This window comes from Platalea leucorodia, assembly GCF_965183815.1.
Source record: "Platalea leucorodia genome assembly, chromosome: 2".
Taxonomy (NCBI): domain Eukaryota; kingdom Metazoa; phylum Chordata; class Aves; order Pelecaniformes; family Threskiornithidae; genus Platalea; species Platalea leucorodia.
This window is the reverse complement of record NC_138824.1, coordinates 28,726,103-28,747,365: the sequence shown is the minus strand read 5'-3', so window position 1 is coordinate 28,747,365 and position 21,263 is coordinate 28,726,103. Positions and strand designations below refer to the sequence as shown.

Sequence of the window (21,263 nt, the reverse complement as noted above, 5' to 3'; positions counted from 1 at the left end):
CACAACTATGATTACATCTCAGTTACTTCTGCACATTTTTTAGACAGAGTTTCAAAAGGACTAATCATTGTTCTGCTGCGAACCAAGCACTGAATAAATGGCACAGCGTTGCTGTCATTGTTCCCTGCAACATATGCTTTTTAGAAATCTGAACGTTCTTTCATGGTAATAGTTGGTACAAAAGCATACAGCAATTACTCAAGTGCACAATCATTTAACACGTTCCATTTATGCTTTCATTAGCACTGTTTATGGTTATCTGTTCCATGTCTTTAATAATGCTTTAACTGCAAACAGGATGCCTGTGGAAACGAGATAGTATGTCTCAGCAGGTAGTCTACATTTAAGTGAAGGTTTCTATGCAACTACGATAATAAAAATCTATTAAGTGTACTCAATTTTCCCATTATTCAGTTCGCTTTTACTGCAGAACAATGTGCCTTCTTATTCAAACCATAAACACATTAAAAACTTGTTTTGGAAGGTGGCTAAAAGTGAATCAACACCTAATATCTTCATCAACCAAATAATAATGAGGGAAAGTCTCAGCTTATATTGTTTCAAGTCACGGAATACCTACATACATGTATTTGCAAAATGCACACACACATGCACAAGGGTAGTACTACATCTTACTGAAGCGCTGCAAATTTCTCATTTGCTTTATTTGAGTGTGATGAAGTTTTAAAACACCTTCACTAAAAATCCAGGCTTCATAAAGGTCTTTTCGAAGTGTAGAACCACACGATAGCTCATTTGCCCCTTAAACTCATTACACAAACTAGAATTTAATGCTCGTTTTCTTTCTTGTTACTTGAATCTTTCATCACACATTTCAAACTCATCAGAAATTCACCATTCTGTTAAAAGGTACAATCTTCCATAAAAAATTAAATTACAAACTGATAATAAGATCTCATGTACAATTCAGCTAGGATGTTTCTACATTTTAGTTCAGGGCAAAGCTTTTAATGTTCATTGAACTACCTCAGTAATTGGTTCATCTTTCGTGCCTCGAAGGAGGTTCATTTCATCCGGTGTCAGCTGGAATTTTGCTATGAATGCGTCTGCAACTTGTGCTTTCATTTCTAGTCTCTGACTGTAATAAAACAAAGTGAAGAGGACATTACCTTTTTATGCTTATTTCAAATTTATTTTACACAGTCATACTTTTGGAAATATAATTACCATTAGAAACCAGTGTTATTAAATTCTAATAGTACATTCTTGCCATCAAACACTTGAGTTGCATCTTCACATACAATTTTCTATTAAACTTACATAGATTACTGAGTAAAGACAATACAAAGGTAAGTTAGCACGTTTGAAAACTATTAAGTTCTTTAAAAAAAATATTGCTTTAGCGTTTGTATCACAAGTTATCTAATCCAGATACTTTGTGCTTGTACAGTTGTAATGCTTGCAGTTATTTCCTTTCAAATTCATCAAGAACGGGGTTTAGCTTATGTTTTCAGAGAGACACAAAAAGCTGTAGCACCAGAAATGAGAAAATGATCATTTATCTACTTTTCTGTAGAACAGATCCATTTCTTTTTAACAACATACAGTTGGAATACAAATTTACTAATCTCACAAGCAATCAAAATGTAATGGCTAATTCTCTTGTTGATTACCCTTCCTGAAATAAACACAGCAGGGATGTAATATGCAAACCCCGTCTCATGGGCAGCATCTTTTTGCACACATTTTGTCACACACCTTACAACCACAGAAGGACCCAAATGAATATAGTTTTATTCCACAGGAAGGGATTGGAATTCCTGTAGCAATGGAAAAATTGCTCCAACTGTGGTTTGAGCACACAGCATTCCAGGAAATAAAGACTACTTTTTCAGGACATTGAGAAGACACTACTTCATTATTTGTAGAAGAACAAGGCTCAATTACTTTAAGATCATTTCAGCTTCCAATGCAATTACTGCAGAATAAATATACTGTTATTATAGGGTGGTAAGACAGGCAAGTACACTTCTAATACTGACTGCAATAATTAAATTTCCTTGCAAGATCAAAGCTTGAAAAGTAAGCTTTTACTTACTTATTTAGCACTTCTCTACTATCCAACTAGTGTCTGGACTGCATTCAGCTCTAAGAAGCACGGAAAACTGGCTTCCCTTCTGTAGACACGGATGGCCCTCCCATCCTGCAGTTCCACAAACTCTTTTAGAGATCAAACATTTCACAATTGTCAGTGCTCTACCATACTGAACAGTAAGAAGGAAGGGAATATAAAATCCAACAGTGGTTTAACAGTAAAATTTATGAAAATCAAAGGGGAAAGCACCTCAGTACTTGTAAGTTATAAAGAAGACACTTAAGCAAAAAGGAAAACCAAAAACTCATATGCTTTAATACCACATCTTTAACTGATAAGTCAGGTTTCCCCAGGGTCCTAGGCAGATGTGGCTGTTTTGCCTTTACATGGATTTTAAGCATTGCGAAACTGTCAAACTGTCTGTCTATTTAATTTTCTTTAAGTAAACTCTACAATTGCTAATTCAGAGTCTCCACAAAGTTGAATCTTTCTCAGGGAAGGAACAAGAGTGATGGAGGATAATTCTGGCCAACTAAACAGGCAATGACAGCAGATGCATCCCTGAAAAATTGCAGCACTTCCCAAGCAATCCGGTGGTAGTTCACTGCAAGTGAGGAAGAACAGGGAAGAATTCTAAAAAGGAGGAGGGCTCAAGAGTGAAAACACAGCTTGGAAACAAGAAAATTCAGGTACATGAAGAAAGGCAAGGTATTTGGAAGAGGGGAAAGAGATTGAGAAGCATCATCATGGTTTGGCAAGGAGGTGAAGTCAGTTTTCTAGCACAAGGAATGGGGCATGGGAAGAGAGAAACTTAGGAGAGAATGGAAAGCACCAAAAGCCTCTGAGGGCAGAGAGGGGAGATGTGTGAGGTGATGGGTCTGAAAGGATTGAAGTTGCCTCCTCTTCGAATAACTTTATCTAAATTGCTCGTATCAGGGTGAGGACACACAAGACTATCTTCAAACCTAAACATACCTGGCCCTGTTTTCCAGCCCCACTGATATGCTTTTCTGACACAGAAAGTGTGGCAGACCTCAACACAGTGGAAGAATACCATTTTGAACACATTCAGTAAATTTTCAGCAGGAAGATTAGGTGACAAAATCTGAAGCGAGGAAGCTATGGTGTAACTTCAGCTGGAGACAGACAGAAAAATACCAAGAGAAGCTGACTACAAAACATACTCACAAGAATTAACAGACAGGAGGATACTAACAAAAGAGTATTTTTAATATTAGGCTTGTGAGAGATTTTCTGATGAGAACTATGTCATTCTTACAACACAGATGAAAGATGGATCAGGTCTGCTCTGTAGTAATATATTCCACCATTGTAACGATGCCTGAGCCATGCTGCTTAGGCTGCCTCAGCCATCCCTGCCCTGTACTGCCCTTTCCACTGTGCCAGAACCATTGTTTATACTATCATGTAGTGAATCAGATCAGTGAAAAAATCTGCCAGGAAAAAAACCAAAAGTTCTTATTTTATTTATTTTTTGGGGGTGGAGGTTATACGTATTCTCTAGTTCAGTTTACTACAGGCCTGTATTAAGGGACTGTGGGGTACTAAGTTCTGCACAGGCACAGCCCCTGTACTACGGAGGCAAGGGGGCACTGACTATTTAGTTCAGTGCTGCTATGAAACTGCTCATGAAAACTACACTTCAGAACTCTTCTGGGATATAAAAAGAGATCATTTCAATAGTCAGGTACAACAACAACAACTACTACTACTACTACAGTAGGACCCTACTACTACTACAGTAGGACCCTCCCCGCTCAACCCTCCCCCGAAACTACTACTGCTACTATAGTAGGACCCTCCCCTCTCAACCCCCCCCCCCCCAAAAACAAAAAAAAAACCTCGAGGCATATAACATAGCTACTCAAATAGAAAATCAGGCAAGGACTCTTAAAATTTCACTCAATGATGGTGCCTTCAGCAGCACATTCCTGTTCCATGCCATTGTGCCGAGGAAGTCTAATCCATCAACGTCACCATCATTGGATTTGGTTGAAACAACAATGTAATTTAGTGAATTAACTTTATTTAATAGTCTCTCCTCTTGTGATGGAAATCTCAATTTAATATAAAGCCACAAAGCTGAAAAGACTTACACTGGATTATCCCTCCCTTCAGGGAGAAGGAGGAAGGTAGGAAAAAGACTGGAGAAAGCAAATGCAAGATCTTCTTTGGTTGCAACTGAAACAAGATCTCTCATAAACACAACAGCAGATGAGATGTTGAGAAACTTTTCTGTTCTTTGAACCTGTGTATCTCCTGAGTGCATTAACTTCTAAGTGCTCTTACAGAAGATATCAATTTACTATTACCTCCTGTTCTTCAGATTTTTTGAATGTACACTTTCATCAAACTGGGGGCAGCGGGAAGTCTGATTTTAGAAGTGCAATATACCAGGCACAACAGTTTTTTTCAGTTTGCTTTGCAGATTTGTTGGAACTAGGGCTGTAGCCTTTAAAAGAACAAGGACCAGAGTCAGGAACCATACAAACAGCATGCTCACTAGTCCGTGCTGGAATTCTGTGCACCCTTCACTCCTGGGGTTATAAAAACGAACAATGGCAGAAGACCTCACTACCCAACCTCTCTCCTCCTGCAAGTCCTCACTCTGCACAGTCCTCCCTCCGTTCCTATTTTGCTGCTACAGAGAACAAGGCTCAATCCAACATCGTGCTGTAAAGCCATTCCCATCCCTGGCCGTGTCTTTGGCCACCACCTGCTGTAACTGCTCACTGACCCACTCTGCACACACCCAATAATTAACTTCTATAAAACAGAGTCAATATACGAAACTGTAGCATACTGGTAAATTAAAAGTTGCACAATGTAAACACAAAATAACAGCCTCAAGGTGGCAGCAATGTTGCATCTATCTTTCTCAAGGTAGGGATTCAAAAGTGGTGAGAAACATCTATCCTTAACTCAAAAGTACACGTCTGAATTTTGACAAAGCTATCTCTTTTTGTCTCTTTACAGAGGACATGTGATTTCAACAAGCTACTCAGTTTCAAAACCTAGGTTAGCCACCTCTGCTTATGCTGGCTATGAAAGTTGCCTTGGTTATCAACCTGCATGAGAAAGAGATCCTGCATCCTAGATGATGGATCAGGAACAAAACATGTAAGTGCTACATACCCTTAACTTCTATCTGGCAGTATACAGTACTAATGAGACCAATATGTTAGCATAGGTAATTAATTTTATATATATTTTTTTTCTTCCTCAGACATAAGCTAACAGATATTTAACTAGAATTTAATCCATCTTATTAAAGCAGGGAAATGGATTAAAGTATCACTCAAATTTCCTATAGTTATTTCATTGTGATAAGTGCTATGCAAAACACAATGCAGATAACAACGAAAGCTAGAGTAAGGCCATCTTACATATAACCCACAGCAAGCGGTACCCGTGCAGACACTTGGACATTTCAAGACCCACTGGCCTTTCTGTAAACATAACCATTTCTAAATTGTGTTCTAAGCAAGTGCAGTACAGCAGAGGAAAGGCCACACTGTGCTGTTATCTCACAGCTTTATTTTTCTTTTACTAAAGTTATCCCTGCATAAAGGAACAAAACTAACAGATCATGGGAACACGGCACCGATGCAAAGGGGGAAGTGCCAAGTGCTGGTAGACTTTGGAGCTTGGGCGGGGGACGGGACTCCAACAAAGAGCAATTTCCCCAGTTTTAATCGTTGCCAGGGAGACAGAATTCTTTTCCAAGAGAACTCAAAAGGCTGGGAAAACTATGCACTTCATGCACTTTTCCCTTGAACCAAATACAAATGTGCACTATTTGTTAGGATTATCACCTAGACAGCTCAAAAAATGAGTTGGAGGAGAAACAGGCTTTTCCGAAGTTTAATTTTATCTCGCCACCAAGAACAGCATGAAAATCTGCTAGCTTCCTTTACCTAGGACGAGTCACAGCAGCACGTTCTGAAATTACTTTCAATTTGTGGTACTGAGGATTCAACACATTTTTAAAGCCTCAAAAAGATGGAGTATTTCTAACTCATAAAGAAATAACAACCATCTTTAACAGACATGTATAAATGCATTTCAGCAGCAGCTGGAAAAATTATTTTTCTGTGATGGTTTTTGTGGAAGGCAAATATACAAGACCATATAACAAAACATCTACACACAAGTAAGTGTTAGGAAACCATTCTTAAGAATAAGTACCAGGTGCAAAAATGCATTTGTAAATGCTGGAAACAAATGTTTTTATTCTACATTTTGTCTGTCAAACACATCTTTTATTAAAGAATTGAAATATTGTGAGAAGGTATTCAGTGACCAATCCCGTCACAGAATATAATTATGAAATTTTCTCCTTAATTAAAAAATAGGAAGGCACAGAAAATCAGAGTGAATTGTCTAAAGTTCCCAGGATACAGGAAAATAGCAGTAATATTATAGAAGGCTTTAGTTAGACCTCATCTGGAAAGCAGATCACAATCCTGATCATCTGTGTTCAAGAACAATGGACTCCCCTTAGACCAGAGCTAACAGGATGATCATGGGAATGGAGAACCTAATTTATGAGAGGAGATGAAGGAAGCTCTTAAGATAAAGGACAAGATGAGAAAACAGCCAATTTATATCCAAGAATAAGGTTGGAAATTAGGGAAAGGCTTTTACTGGAAAGAATAAGCTTCTGAGGTAAGTGTTCCAAGAACAGCAACACATACAAAATGCAAAAATAATTAACTAGTTTTATGTTGAACACTTGAGTTTATGGAAGTCATCATGCAAATGATAGCTGGAAGCAGGAGAGTGGACTTAAACTTAGAAGGTTTCTCCCATCTGTAATCCCTATCTAAAGACAGCTAGCCTGCAATGCTGCAGCCCTGCCATATAATACGTTCTGCTCTAAAAATAAATAGGTAAAAATCAAAAAGGCTAAATCAAAAGTTTAGCAACAGAAGATATTAACTGCACTGAAATGATTCAAACCTTGCCAAACAGATTACTAAGCACTAGAATAAAAAAGCTTATATGCTGTAAATAAATTCCTACAATTTAATAATTTTCTATGTAGAAACCAACCAGCCTTTCTATAAACATCATTGGTATGTATCTACAGAACAGTCCGGATAAGCAATTTTCACATGGAAAACTTCACAGCAATCATGTGATATATATGCTTACTAGATAAATCAGCATTTAGCAATCGTTAAGATGCAAGATGTGGTTTCTAACTTGTGAACAGAGATTAAGCTAAAAAGGAGTTTATTTCCAGTGAACAGATTCTTTTCCATCTTGTAGAGGTGAACTAGTTGATATTATCATACCAAACAGACCGATATCTTCAGCATATCTTTTATACAATCTGATATAAAGACATTTGAAAGGGACTGCTTAGTCTAGCTTCAAATTTGCCATCAAATTCAAAAATGTTGCCAAAGACTTGAAAATAACACACTGTTCTCTACATCCACCTGGAATAAGATCAGAACAAATGAGCTTAACCAGCAGCAAAAGGAGAACTGTATCAGACAGTAGGAAAATAATAAAGAACGAAAATAAATTTTCAGGGAAGACTGTGGGCTCTCTGTTCCTGGGCTTTTCTTCTAAGAGTAGATTAGACAAACATCAGTCAGGAATGGTATCACGTAACTGATTCTGCACTTCTGATGAATGTTTCTCAACCTGCAAGACCATGCCTCATCTCATATTGATCAAGCGTACTTCATGCCTCAACAGAGTACATGGTTGCCAGGTAGAAAAGCTGGCAAGAAATACAGCTTTGCACTTTCTCTGCGGGTCATGGCTAGAATATGACAAATTAGGTTGGTTTTTCATTTTCTTCAGATCCATTTCATCTGTTTTGATTCCTGTGTTATGCCCTATTACCTATGCTTTACTTTGGTACAAATCAGGAAAGAAAATCAGCCTCAGAATTTCAAGCCTTCACCCTCCCCCACATCGAATTACAATTCATTTTAGGCAATCTCTGCTTTTTCTCATGAGGCATATTCACAGGAACAAATGTAATTACAAGTTTCAAAAGGTCAAGACATGAAATACATCTCATCAGTGCGAACCACTATATCACCACTTTTCCCAGCATATGGTGACGAAAGCAAACCTCTCTAACCTGCTACAAATACTCCTGAACTTCCTGCATCATTTCCAAATTGACTATGATGAAAAAATATTTCTTAAAAAAGAAAATGAAAAAAGCATCATCAAGAGACAAGCATGAGAGATCTGTAGTGTAGCACTACTGAAGCAGCAGGTGTTCACTAAGAAATATTTTTCCTAAGACTTTTGACCTTGTATTGAGCACAGAGGTGACACTCAAACCATTCACCAAACTCCAAGAACTGTATTTGTTGAATTGAAATAAAGAGCAAGTCTGAACGCAATCCATTTAAAATAAATTGAAGGACATACTGCTGGATTCCAAAATATGTCTGGGAATCATATTTAACTGTATTTCTAAAAAGTGAAACAATCCTAGTGCTACAGAAACTGATTTTCCAGAATCAACATAACTAACAAGGACTCTGACATCAAAATACATATTTTGCTCTGTTTAAGAACACAGTTAGTAGAAGCTAGCAAAACAAGATAATGTGTAAAGGTGTTCAAGTGCACAGGCTCAATGAAAGCTCTGAAATGTTATCCTGACTCAAAAAATATCTGTCCAAGCCATTTCTGTTTCCATTCTTTCATACAGTTTTCAAAGAATGGTCTTCTTTACTTCCAGAAAACTACTTCTGACTCTGACCAATTTTCTATTTCTGCAGGCTTATTTTCTGTGATCTCCCTGAGCATATACATACACTCACATAATTGCTCTTATTTAATTTTATAAGAATTAATATAGTAACTATTACCTTCTGGTCTCTTTCTTCAATTGTTAGATCCATGACTGTCATTTGTGGCTAACCTCAAAACTAGTCTTGCAGAATACCTTACCATTAAGTGGCTGGTAGAACTACTATGAAGCCAGGCTTCTGGCATTCTGCATACACTATTTTGGAACAGAAGTGTTATTTCTCTGTTTTGGGAACTGTACTGAACTCCAGGACACTTATTCTCAATGCAAGGTGAAGTATTTAGTATTGCAAGTAGGTTTTTAGCTTCACACAAAGTAAAAAAGAACTAAACTCAGATATAACAAGACAACCAACAAGTCACAGGAAGCTTTTATTAAAATCTCACTTCAAGGAGCAAGGTTCTTTTTCTGTCAGCCTATTAGCAATGGCAATAAACAAATACACATATTTTAAAATGTAGCAGATATTGTTTGAAAACAAACTAATCTCCTCATTACTATACATAAAAAGCCTAATGCAACCTGAAAGCAATATTATTGTGCTCAAGTGAATGTATAAAAATCTAGTGAAAATACTGAAGTGAAAGTGGATTTTTAACAATTCACAGAAATTGTCTAAATTAACTACCTCTGTTTTTCTTTATTGAAGTTTGTTATGAAATACATTAAAACAAACATTCTATTTAAGACTCTGCATTACTGAACAGCAATAAATTAACCTTATGTTACAGAGAGATGGGTTGAATGGTTTGGACTACTTTATTTCACACTACATGGTTCTATTAAGTTGTGATAAGTCCCAATTTTAAGGAGAGAAGAGGAAAAAAGAAAACCCTAGTTCCTATGTTAAGCAGATTCCAAAACTTAAATAATGTGAAGGAAAACTGTTCTGCTTCTAATGCACAGTACAGTTATTTTAACTAGTCTTTACAGAGAAAAGAAATTTAGAACAAGCAACCTAATTGACCAAAGAAATGCACCAACTCTGACATATTCAGAAATATAAAAATGCAATTGTATTAATGGAAGATTGCTTTAAATTTGTTACCTAAGTAACATATTCTATTTAGCATTTATGCCAAATTGGGTCTAAAGCTCACAAACTAAGTTACAATAAAAACAATGTTGCAAAGCAAAAACCTGAGAATGCAGAAGTTTTAACTTAAATCTGAGATGAACGGCTTATTTTCTACCCCACTTATTTAACCAAGTGTCTTAAATTACACGTTATACCAACATAGGAAGTCCCAAATAGCTCATCAGGATTACCTGCAGGATACTGCAGATGGACCACTATACCTTCAAACCACAAATTTGAGAGACTAGGATGACCAACAAGGAGTTCAGGTAAAAAACTTAGGAAACTGAAAATGATCTTGAGCTACATCTAATTATATAGGTGATAATACAATGCAAAAACTGAGTAGTATAATAAACCTAGTACCCACACAGAACCAGACAGCCACCCCTTTGCAAATACCACAGAAGAGAAAGAATACATGCAAGGATGGAAGCATGAGCAAGCATTCTTACTTAAAATGTTCATCCTCATACTCAAGTTCCCACGGCCGCTCTGCATCTTTGGGAAACTTTATTCTTCACTCCTATCATGCAGTTTGTGATTAAAAAAATCCACTACACAGGTTCAAATGCCACATAACAAAAAAATTCTGAGGAGATATTTACATTTGCAAGGTCAAAAAATGTTGCAATCTAAGAAAATAGTTCACTTCCTATTTCAGTCTCTCCTTTATTTGCTTTGTATAGCTAAGGGAATAAAGTTACCACTCCAATTAAAAAAGACTTTAGTTATTGGCTTTTCTTTCTCTGGTTTTGAAGTGAACATTCTGTTCTTTTAATTGCAGTTTGCTTTAAACTTGATACTAACTATAACACCTTTTGACAAAATTTACTTTCCACAAGAACTGACCAGGCATGGAGAGGGTTTACCCAAGCCAAAGGTTCCACCTGTCATCTACTGAAAACCGTCTTAATACTATGACAGAAAGAAAACTGGACATCTTAGATCAAAGCCAGAGCTAACACGTACTCTTAGAAAATGAAGGGAAGCTGTGAAATACTAACTTAGTTATCTGCCCAAGTAACTTTCTATCTTTATCACATTATCTGAGTGAAGACAGTAGCCCATCTTCCCTAATATTTCAGTCAAATACAAAAATTAAATATTTTTTGAAAAAGTCCCTGATTACCACAAATGCATGAAATGCATCTGAAAGTTTACTGTCTCCCTTCAGTTTTAGAACACTAAATCAAATCATAACATTTTCCTCCTACTAGAAAACAGTCAGATAAAGTGAATCAAATAAATGCTAAGCATAATAGAAGACCCTTTTTTTTTTTTGACCAACAGCTAGTACGGCAAATCATTTACTGCAAATCAAAATAATTTCTGAAGTTATTTTTAAAAAATGGCTGAAACCCATGAAAATAGATGAGGATTTAATGTAGTACTCAGTGAGAAGGGCAGAGTCAAAATAACTTTCCTTAACAACAGTGTAAACAACTGGTTCAGCAAAATGACTGAATGTATTACCTCTGCTATTGTTCAAAATGTTCAGTAACTATCATTGTAAAAAAGAACATAACTAATCTGAAAAGGAAGAACATAACTGATTTTTTTTCAGGGTAATATTTAAAAACATAACATTCCTCAGCACTGATTTAAGAACTTAACTCAAAATTCTGTGGTACATAAAATGGAATTTGTTTTTTAAAATATATGTTGATGTTAAAATGAAAAAATTACATAGAAAATTCTACTATATTGGTGCTCTTTGAATACAAATCCCCATTATCCTAGACATCAAGAAACTTCTACCTAACTCATGTTTTCTTGTGAAATGCCTATCATAAAATAAACAGCTGGTAGGACCACAGAGAGTAGAAACAGAAATTTGAGACTGATGGAATCTGGAGACTCCTGTAACTTTCAAAGTAAGAAAGAGACATCATTTTATAGGAAGAACTCTAAAAACTGATATGCTCAGCAATTACTACCTTGTTCTAGACTGACTGTTCTTGCTTTAGAGTCACTGTTTCAATTGCCTTCTTTTTGAATGAGTCCAGTTTTCATCTCTGCATTTTAACCAGATAGCGTTTTAGGGCAACATCAGAAGACAGAGAAGGCACGCCCTCCCAGGTTCACCATTTACACCTTTGTTGGCTAAGAAATGTCACTTGTTAAGTGGAAGGAATCAGCAATTTAAGACCTGTATTTTGTCTAACTGCAAGCAAGATTTCAGCTTTTCAAGAAACCCCTAATATTCGGTAGCCAATGCCTCTTCATGTGCCTGATGTAAACCAAAGCGATGCATCAGAATACTCATTTAATGAGTCAAAATGTCCCACACAGAACAAAACAGCCTTCCCATTGTAGTTTTTGCTTAAATTTTTCACAAGTTTATCCAGGAAAAAAGTTAACTTTGTTAATAAATGGCACTATGTATCTTCCATAACCATCATATTTTAAGATCACAAGTATTGTTTGGCTTCTGCTACTGTCTACTTCATGGTATACTTATAAAATAACCTTTCAAGAGAGAACTTTTTCCTACGTCTGCACTCTAAGGTCAGACCCTTAGAAGGACAGACTACTTCCTAAATCTTTTTTCTTCCTCATACTAGGGGGATGTTCTGTCTCTTAAAGGAATTAGCAGAAAATCTTTTAAGTAAACTATTGTGCCAGCAAGGACTATATTGTAGAAATACTGATGTATAGTCTGCATAATCTCCTTTAATGGAATTTAAGGCCAATTAGACGTACATCACTTGGGACTGGTCTTGGTATCTTCCACTCTGCTTCAGAATAAGGAATCAAAGCAGCTTTCCTTTTCTTGAGAATATGGAAAATAGGTGACCACTTCTCTGTCCTACTACTTCACATACTTGTATTTAAAATAACAAATTTTTTAAGACCTGACTTCTGCTCACTTACTTAAACTGTGGCTTTGCCAAATCCTTCATTTTATAGCAACCAGTATTGTATTTTATGCAGTTATTCTACATTCAACTTTTAAAATATGTACAGATTACAGTCTAACCTCACATTCAGACTCTCACAGGACATAATCCACTTCCTACCGAAGTCCACAACATGAACCTACTGATTTTGAAAGCGCACCCAGAGCTATCCAAAGCCATAATTTCTACTAGAAACTTATCACTGGAAATAATTATTTCTAATCTCCAGTGAACTGTATATAATTTTCAGAAGAAAGCTCATAAAGCAAGGAGATTCATTCTTCTACACTAACAAAGGCTAAAAGCTGTAAAAACAGAGGCCCTAGCCATAAAACTGATAAAGATTACCTGAATCTGTCATAGACTATTATCCCCTTCCCATCAATAAAAATACTGAAAAGAGCGAAATACAAATCTTTTCTTCCACAAGAGGCTGGAGAACCAAGGGAAAAAATGGTCTATGTTAGGCTCATTAAACAGCACTTATGTGTTCCACAGTTAGCTTTAAATATGGCAGTAGGTTATAATCCAGCTTTCTGTTCCTACATACAGTCTCTGAACAAGAGTGATTTCCAATGGATAAGAAGCATTAACAACAAGAAGCCTGTGAAACTGATGAGACACTGAGTAGGTCCATATCTATTACAAAACAATATAACTCACATTATCAACTGACATTAGGCAAAGCACATCCATATACAGCATGCTTTACCACTGTAACCGATTCTCTTCCCTAAAAGGTCAATTTTTATGACAAGTACTAACACATGTTCTTACCTTTTTGTATCCCCTAGTAATAAACTAATAGTTCAGTATTTTTATTCCAATTGAGCTACAAACATAGATAGTGTTAGAAACAAAACACAAATAAAAAAAACCCCAAAGTCATTACTCAACAATAAGAGTGGCAGAACCAGATCTAAATGAAAATTGCATCAGTACTGTCATGTCTTCAATAAATAAATAAGGTGGTATACATACTTTTCTGCTTGAAGTTTGGTGGTTTTTACTATCAAGTCCTGGGTTTGTTCCTTTGCTGCCTAGAATACAATTAGAATTAAGTATGTGAAACAAACACATCAAATGTATTACACAGCCCTTAAAATATGTACTACTTTTGAAGCTTTCTGACTATAAGCAGTTTAAAGAGTGCACTCTTTGAGACAAAGGGCCTTGAAATAAGTATTCATTAACTCTCCCTATTTTCAGGCATCAAAAAATAAATTAATATCCTTATCCATATATATTTTCATCTTTATATATGTTTATATTCACACATGGTTATTTTTTAATGTATATTTAATACAAAAGCATTTATATAAATATTAGAAATAGTTCTGATTATTTTGTTTGTCCATCAACTGTAAATTGTTTGCTGTTACAAAACAAAAAATGAAACAAGTTCATTTGGATGCTGAACTGTCCAGTACCAGCACCCATCCAGCCATTTCAGATAACATGAATACAGCTGTCTGTGCTGGTCTTAACAAGTTTAGCTCTACAGCCCAAGCAGCCCACAGGGCTGTAAGGACCAAATGCAATGCACTTAAGAAGTCCATCACAGCCCTAAACGTTCAGTGATGACAATGCAAGGGAATTCATGCAGAAACAATTCCGCTACAGACAACAGCTGCATGACTAAAGGGATTGCTGCAGCTGAAGTTAAAAGAGTTCAGAAATTTATCCCTCAGCAAAAGGATAAAAGACATCCGGAATTGCTGGTTTCCCACTGGACACCACCAGTGATCTTTTAGGCAGAAAAATAAGAAGATTTAACAAAAAAAAAAAAAAAAATCCCGAAATCAAAATACATTCAGTATGGAATAATATTGCAAGTGAAGAAGGGGAAAGAACTACATTCTGTGTGAATAATTTCAAGACTGTAACAGGTCTAAATTATGGCGTTTGCCAAAACGATGATGCCAGTCTTGAAACCTCTAAGAGGTCTAACGCAAGTATATACACACACTTTTTTCATTTCAGCCTTTCTATCTGCCACGCTACGTTAGTTACAATGGAAAAGCAGTCAAGGTACAGGAACACTTTGCAAGGTGAAAGAAGGACTGCAACCACTCAAGTACAACTTCAGTCATCAGGGAGAGCCTGAACTGTTCCATAAATACAGACAGCGGGCACCACTGAGATGCCAGTTGCCGAATTTTCTAAAGGAAACTATTATGGGCTAGCATGCAAATTTAATAAAAACTCAACAGAATTTACTGAACGTTTAGTAGTTCCAAAATAATTTAAGATATCTTTAAGCTTTTTATAGCTTATATAAATAATATTTTTAAATTTATTTTAAACTTTTTTTAAATAATATTCATTTTCAATGCTTCAGCCTAAAAAAAAAAATAATACTATTACAACAAAAGACCGGACCTGAACTATTCAGTAAGGAAATCTAATAATTCCAGGGTTGTTTTTTTTTTTTACCCTTCCTTCACAGTTGCAGATTTTAATAAACCAAACAGACAGAAGAAGAAATTTGCTTCCTTTCCAGTACTTTCTGTACAGAGGTACTAATTGTCAAGAAGAATGCTAACAGTAGGACAGCAGAAAAGAAGGAAAAGCAGTTTTTCTGGATCTGGCTAGATACATGAGGAAGCCAATTTTTATTTACATGCATTCAAATACATGCCAGATACTCTTATTATTGTATGTATGTAATGTAACAGCTTACATCTAAGCAAAACAAGGTAACTGGCAGAATAGTCAGACATGCCAGAAAAATCAGAGAGTTGATACTTGATGTCTCTTGCAGATCCAAAATAGAAATATTTTTCTCTTCCTCCCCACCTCAATATACTAACTAAAACTTTCATTATCCTTCAGCCCTGCTTTATGCCATTCCAGCACTTGCCTCCTTCTCTCTCCCTTTCAGCCACTGCATTTATCAACTCACTGTCCCGAAATCAGATCTGACAGTATCTGGTTATTTGGATTGGATGGTATCATAAACTTACAAAATAAAAAAGGTAAAAAGCTTTTTGTCTTATCAATATATAGTCCCTTTCATATCTTGTATTTGTTCTGCTCTCTTAATACACTGCTCTCTCAGCACACTTTTCTGCCTTATATGCTATAGATCCTCCTCTTTATATCTTCTATTTGCTCTACTGAGTTCATTTTTGTCTTCTTATTCAGCTTGAGCACATGCTTGCAAGTCTTCAAGTCCTATTACAGATAAAACACCAGAGTATTTAACAACTGAGTGCTAGTTCATGGGCTTATTAACTTACTTTACACTCATACATACAAAGAAAACATGGGTTGAACTGAGACAAGTTACAAGTTCAACAAGGCTCCAGAGGAAACCTCCTGTGGGGCACAGAACAAAACTACCTACTGACTTTAATAGAAAAAGAAATCACTGCAGGGTGGCTCTACTCTGGGAAAAAAAAATAATCACAGATGATCACTTCATGATCTAAAGACAGAAAAGAGCAAAAATCTGCATGGACACTTGACTCATTTCCACATCTAAGAGTTTAATCAAACAGTTCCTGAACTGCACTAGGGAATACATCCACATTAACAGTGTTCAAAGAGATCTGAGACCTCCGAGGTACATTACCCACTGCCTTCCAAAATTTAAAATTAAGTACTGCAGTGGGCTACACTGTACTCTCACACATTCTGGAACAAGCTCATCAAACTACAAGCATTCTTATGGGAATTACATACAATGACTACGAAACCTATTAATCTAAGTAGGGGGACATCTAATGTCCCCACACACACATTAGGAGAGGAAAAAGCAACTGTTTCACAGGATTTTTTAGTGAAGGATTCTCATTCACATGCTCTAACTTATGTGCTATATTCAGAACAGATTTGGTTTGGGAAAACATCTACGCTTCAGCAACCATAAACCTTTTAAACTCATCACTGTATTGAATGTTGAATCTGTACACTAAAACCAAGCCAGATTTAGTAACGCATGATAAAACATTTTTTTTTTTCCCCTAGAATATTATGGATTCAGGATTAATACGAAACAGAAGTGGTCTGGTTGCGTATCAGCACTCTGAGACAATTCTATGAAACAAAACTAATAGAATGAAGATGGCACACTAGATTTGTCTCCCTCTTTGGATTACAAGATACTTTATGAATATACTTGCGGTATTTATATGAACATATAACTCAACAGATGTAGTCAATGCAAAAGGCATACAAATTTTAAACAGAAATACACAAATGTAGTTAACCCTTTAATTTCATGCACATCCAATCTAAAAATATTTTCTCTCCACTCACATACAAATGGATATCACATTGCTATTCCCAAAATCAGTATATTGCCGCATTCTGAACTGCAATTTGGAAGAAATTAAAATGACTCCCTCGATATATTTTCTAAATGAGTACAAAGAAATACATTAATATCCTAAAGTAACATAATACACATACTATGGAAACATCTCAGTGTCACTGCTAATCCTCCAAAATAATTATTTATCCCTTTAAAAGAAAGTAGTTGCACCTCAAAAGAAAAAATATACAAAGCACATCTATTTATATTTTACCTTCAAACGACTGGACATATCTTCACAGCAGCTGCTCATTGCTTGCACATCTTCATTTATACTCTCAAGCTCCTAAATAAGTTCAAACAACAGCAATTGTGTTTTAAATCAGAAATGCCATGCCTAGGCCCTGCTTCACCCCACCAAAATGAGATGCCCAAGTTACAAGCAACATAGTTGCTTTAGGCTCCCTGTTAATTAATGGACAGAATGTACCTCTAAAGATCAGCGTTCATTTGGGATTTTTATCTGTTTGAAACATCACCTCTCTCTGTGCAGGATTTTCATCAAATGAAACAAATGATGAAACAATTTTACTGTAAAAGTATATTTGTCCTGAAAAGTCAAAATCTCTTTTCATCCTTTTTTCTTTTTTAAAACATTAAATTACATAGCAGTACTCTTGCAAGATTGCTGGTCACACCATAAAAATGCTACCTCTTTAACTTGCTTGAATATGTGGACAAATTCTTCATTTATAGCTAAGCTTCGTCGTTCAATGTCTCCACGCAAGTTTCTTCGGGTGCGCAAACTATTTTCAACAAAAAAGGTCGAGAGAGCCTTGAGTGCTTCCAGCATTTCCTAGAAAATACAAAAGACCTTAACTTTCCACACAGTTACAAAGAAACAGGTTACATAGTCTGTAACCATCCCAAGTTCATGGTCTTATAAAAAAAAAAAAAACAACAAACAAACAACAAACCTACTACATGCTTTTAGAGGAAAAAACTACCTAAACACACTCCAGATCAGTTGATAAATAACTAAGATAATCGCTGAGTCTTTCTTCTCGTGTGTTATAACACACAACTTTGTCTACTGTTTTAGAATAGCTTTAATCAGTAAGATTACATTCGGTTAAAGCATGACCTATCCATAGCTGGAAAACATTTAAATCAGGAAAAGCTTGCGAAGTGCCCTCCGAGTTAAGCAATACAAACCTCCCTGCGATTTGAAGGGATCGAGCAGGTGCGCGGCATGTCACCGGGGAAGCAAAAATGAATTTTATCTTTAATTAACGCTGCAAACGTCAGCTTGCGACTCCGCAGCGGAACTGAGGGCATGACAGGGCTCGCTTCCCAGTTTCGGAGCCTATCGGGGCTCGCAGCCCCTGACGGCTCATCCGGCCGATTCCCCGTAGGGCGCTCCCCGCCGGGCAGGCCCCGGCCCCGAGGCCCGGCCCGCCCCCCGCTTCGCCCCCTCAGCCGCCGCCCGCCCCACCTTGTCGTTGTCCAGGCGAGTCTCTAGGATCTTGTTGAGCTTGCGGGACAGCGGGTTGCTGCCGGGGGCAGCCGGGAGCCCCGGAGCGGGGGCGGCGGGCGGCGGCGGCGCGGCGGTGTCGGCCATGGCTGCGGCCCTCCCCGGCCGCCCGCACCCAGCGCCGCGGCAGCGGACCGGGTCCGGCGGAAACGCGCTCCCGAGGCTTTGGTTCCGGCCCGGCCCAGGGCGCAGGCCCGCGGCGGTTGGCTGCGCGAGCTGGGCGTCTGGTCCCTGGCACAGGCGGCGCTCAGGGGAATAAATAAAAGATTTTGGGCTGGTGATAAGAAAGAGGGTTCGCTTCCCGAGGCCGGATAGCCGTATTTATTTCATGAAATAAATGCTTTAGTTATGAGCGTAACTAAAAAGGAAGACTAAATGGACTCTTTACGGTATAAGCTGATAGGAATGACAGTGAAAGCATGTCAAAATGAGGAGGGTGTCTTGTTTCGACTGTGCATTTACTGACACGGAGGTTTTACCCCAGAGGTCTCCTCGCGGCTCCAGAGCAGCAGAGCTGCCTCTCCGCCGCAGAGCGATGGAGACACGGCCGTGCGAGACGGGGCCGTGGTGGGGCCCGCGTCCCCCGCCGCGGCAGGCGCGGGCTTGGCTCCCCTGGACAGCCCCGACAGGGCCCTGCCGCGGTGCCGCTTTGGTGCCATGGGTCAAACATCAGCAGGAGGCCGGCTGCGCGCCCCGCTCTCGTCCTGCGGCCGTGGCACGTCCCGTGTCAAGCGCTGAGGTGCAATGAAGGGGTTTCTGTGAGCTTTTCCAAAGGACAAAAGGCAGGAACGCAGATGAAGGTAAGATGCCATGGAAAGCAGGTGACTATATACAGCACACAGCTGTTATTTAAGAAGACAAGGGTCCCGCCAGGGCATTAGCTCTGAAAACAAGAGAGTCTTGCGTATGCAATTGCAAGTCTGTTTCCATTTGTCTGGTGGTGTGTGGATCAAAGAGCAAAGACTCGGGTGGTAGCAAAACTCCTCAGGGGTTTGGGGACTTCACATTGCTCCTCTGTAGGCTCTTCCTGAAAAGAACTGCAAGCAAATCGAGTAGCCTTTGCCTTTATGCCCGCAGTGCAGCACTGAACTTCTGAATGCTTTAATTAACTTATTTTTCTCTTTTAGTTTGAGTAATTTGTCTCAAGAACAAATTATATGACCAGAGTCCCAGTCCTGAAATCTTAACATGATGGCGACAGTGATAAAATATTTTTCTATTTAATTTTTACTTTTTGTTTGCTTCCTCACATGGGTCCTCTACACAAAAGGCCAGCTTTTCTGAACAGCCCATGCAGCACCTTCTTTCTACTCTTGGCTAGACAGCAAGCAGGTTTTCAAGTATTTTCAGACACCTTGTTTCCCTTCTTTCTGTTCCTCCGCCCTATTTCACTGATGTTATCACCTCCTAGATGTCCTTTACTTCTGACTAAGCTTCCAGGAGCCAGGATCTGCCTTCTCCATGTCAGAAGAGATAAAACAGCATGCAGTCATCACAGGTGTGAGCAATTACTGTTTAAGCATGTCAAGAAAATCCTATTATTAGAAAGATCCCCTCCTACCTATAAACTGGATGTTGTTAGCAGTTTGGACAATGTTTCAAATGCTGTTAACCTGTTGGATGAGTTGACAGCATGAAGGCACACCTTGAAGTCAGAAAGACTTGAACATCTGAACCACAAGTGTTGGGTAAGTCAAGACTATTGCCAAGTGTCATCCAGCAAGTTATACCACAAACATAAAAGAAGCCCCAAAGATTTTCCTCTATCAGTTGGTACATGCATTTTCTTTTGAAGCATCCAGTTCTGCTTTCAGATACTCCTTGATGGGTGTGCATTTCTTCAAGAATGTGTTTCATGAGCCAGAATGCTTCTAGCTAACGTAACACATTAGGCTGGCAGGAACTGATAGGATTTTGAAACAGCATGTGTTTATCTGTGCATGTGTAATCCCAGGAAAATGAGAAGAAATAATGGAGGGAGCACTTTTTAATCTCCTGCAACTGAAAGAAGTATTTGTATGAGGACACCAGGGCTTATCTTTTGTTCTTCTTTTAGGAATATTAGATGCAGCTACAAAAAAAAAATCACCTCTTTTTCTGATATGGATAATATCTGCGGGCTAGATTTTTCCTCAGAACAGATTTTTTAAACAAAAATGCAAATTTGATCATGCAATTAGGTCACCATCTAAAACCCAGCTGCTGTGCCATGGCTTGTATGTGTCACGAAGGTGGGTTTGACATGACATTCTTACCAGTTTGGTTTTCTACCAGCAAACGTTGTCCTGTTAAGTCAACTGGATGTACATTGTGGGAGTTTGTGATCTGTAAGTGCCAGAAGGGTCTTTAATTTCAAATATCAGTTTCTGTGTATCAATGGAAGACAGTTCGTGTAGTGTGTATAATTTACTCAAGCATAAGTTCCCTTACCAAAGCTAGATACAGCAGCAAATCTCCAGGTATCAGCAAAGAAATGTCTGGTACAAGGTGTTTTCTGTTGGTTCTCTTATCTCAGTTCCTTATTATGTTTTGTTTCATTTTTGGTTTTTGTTTTTTTTTATTTCCCAGGAATAGACAGCAAAATAACTGTTATCACGATGCAGCTGGTGAAAGTGTTCAC

General features: G+C 37.9%; 1 protein-coding gene across 2 annotated transcripts in view; it reads right to left on the bottom strand.

Moving 5' to 3' along the window:
- Positions 1-18,749, bottom strand: part of COG6 (component of oligomeric golgi complex 6) — a 61,105-nt gene extending 42,356 nt beyond the window's left edge. For both annotated transcript variants that reach the window (XM_082305125.1, XM_082305126.1), the window contains exons 1-5: positions 18,605-18,749; positions 17,822-17,965; positions 17,384-17,455; positions 13,833-13,891; positions 988-1,099 (exon numbers count right to left, since the gene is read on the bottom strand). In XM_082305125.1, coding sequence (XP_082161251.1) covers positions 988-1,099; positions 13,833-13,891; positions 17,384-17,455; positions 17,822-17,965; positions 18,605-18,730 — 513 coding nt within the window. In that variant the 5' untranslated portion in view covers positions 18,731-18,749. The remainder of the gene's footprint in view (positions 1-987; positions 1,100-13,832; positions 13,892-17,383; positions 17,456-17,821; positions 17,966-18,604) is intronic.
- Between the last annotated feature and the right edge of the window lie 2,514 nt (positions 18,750-21,263).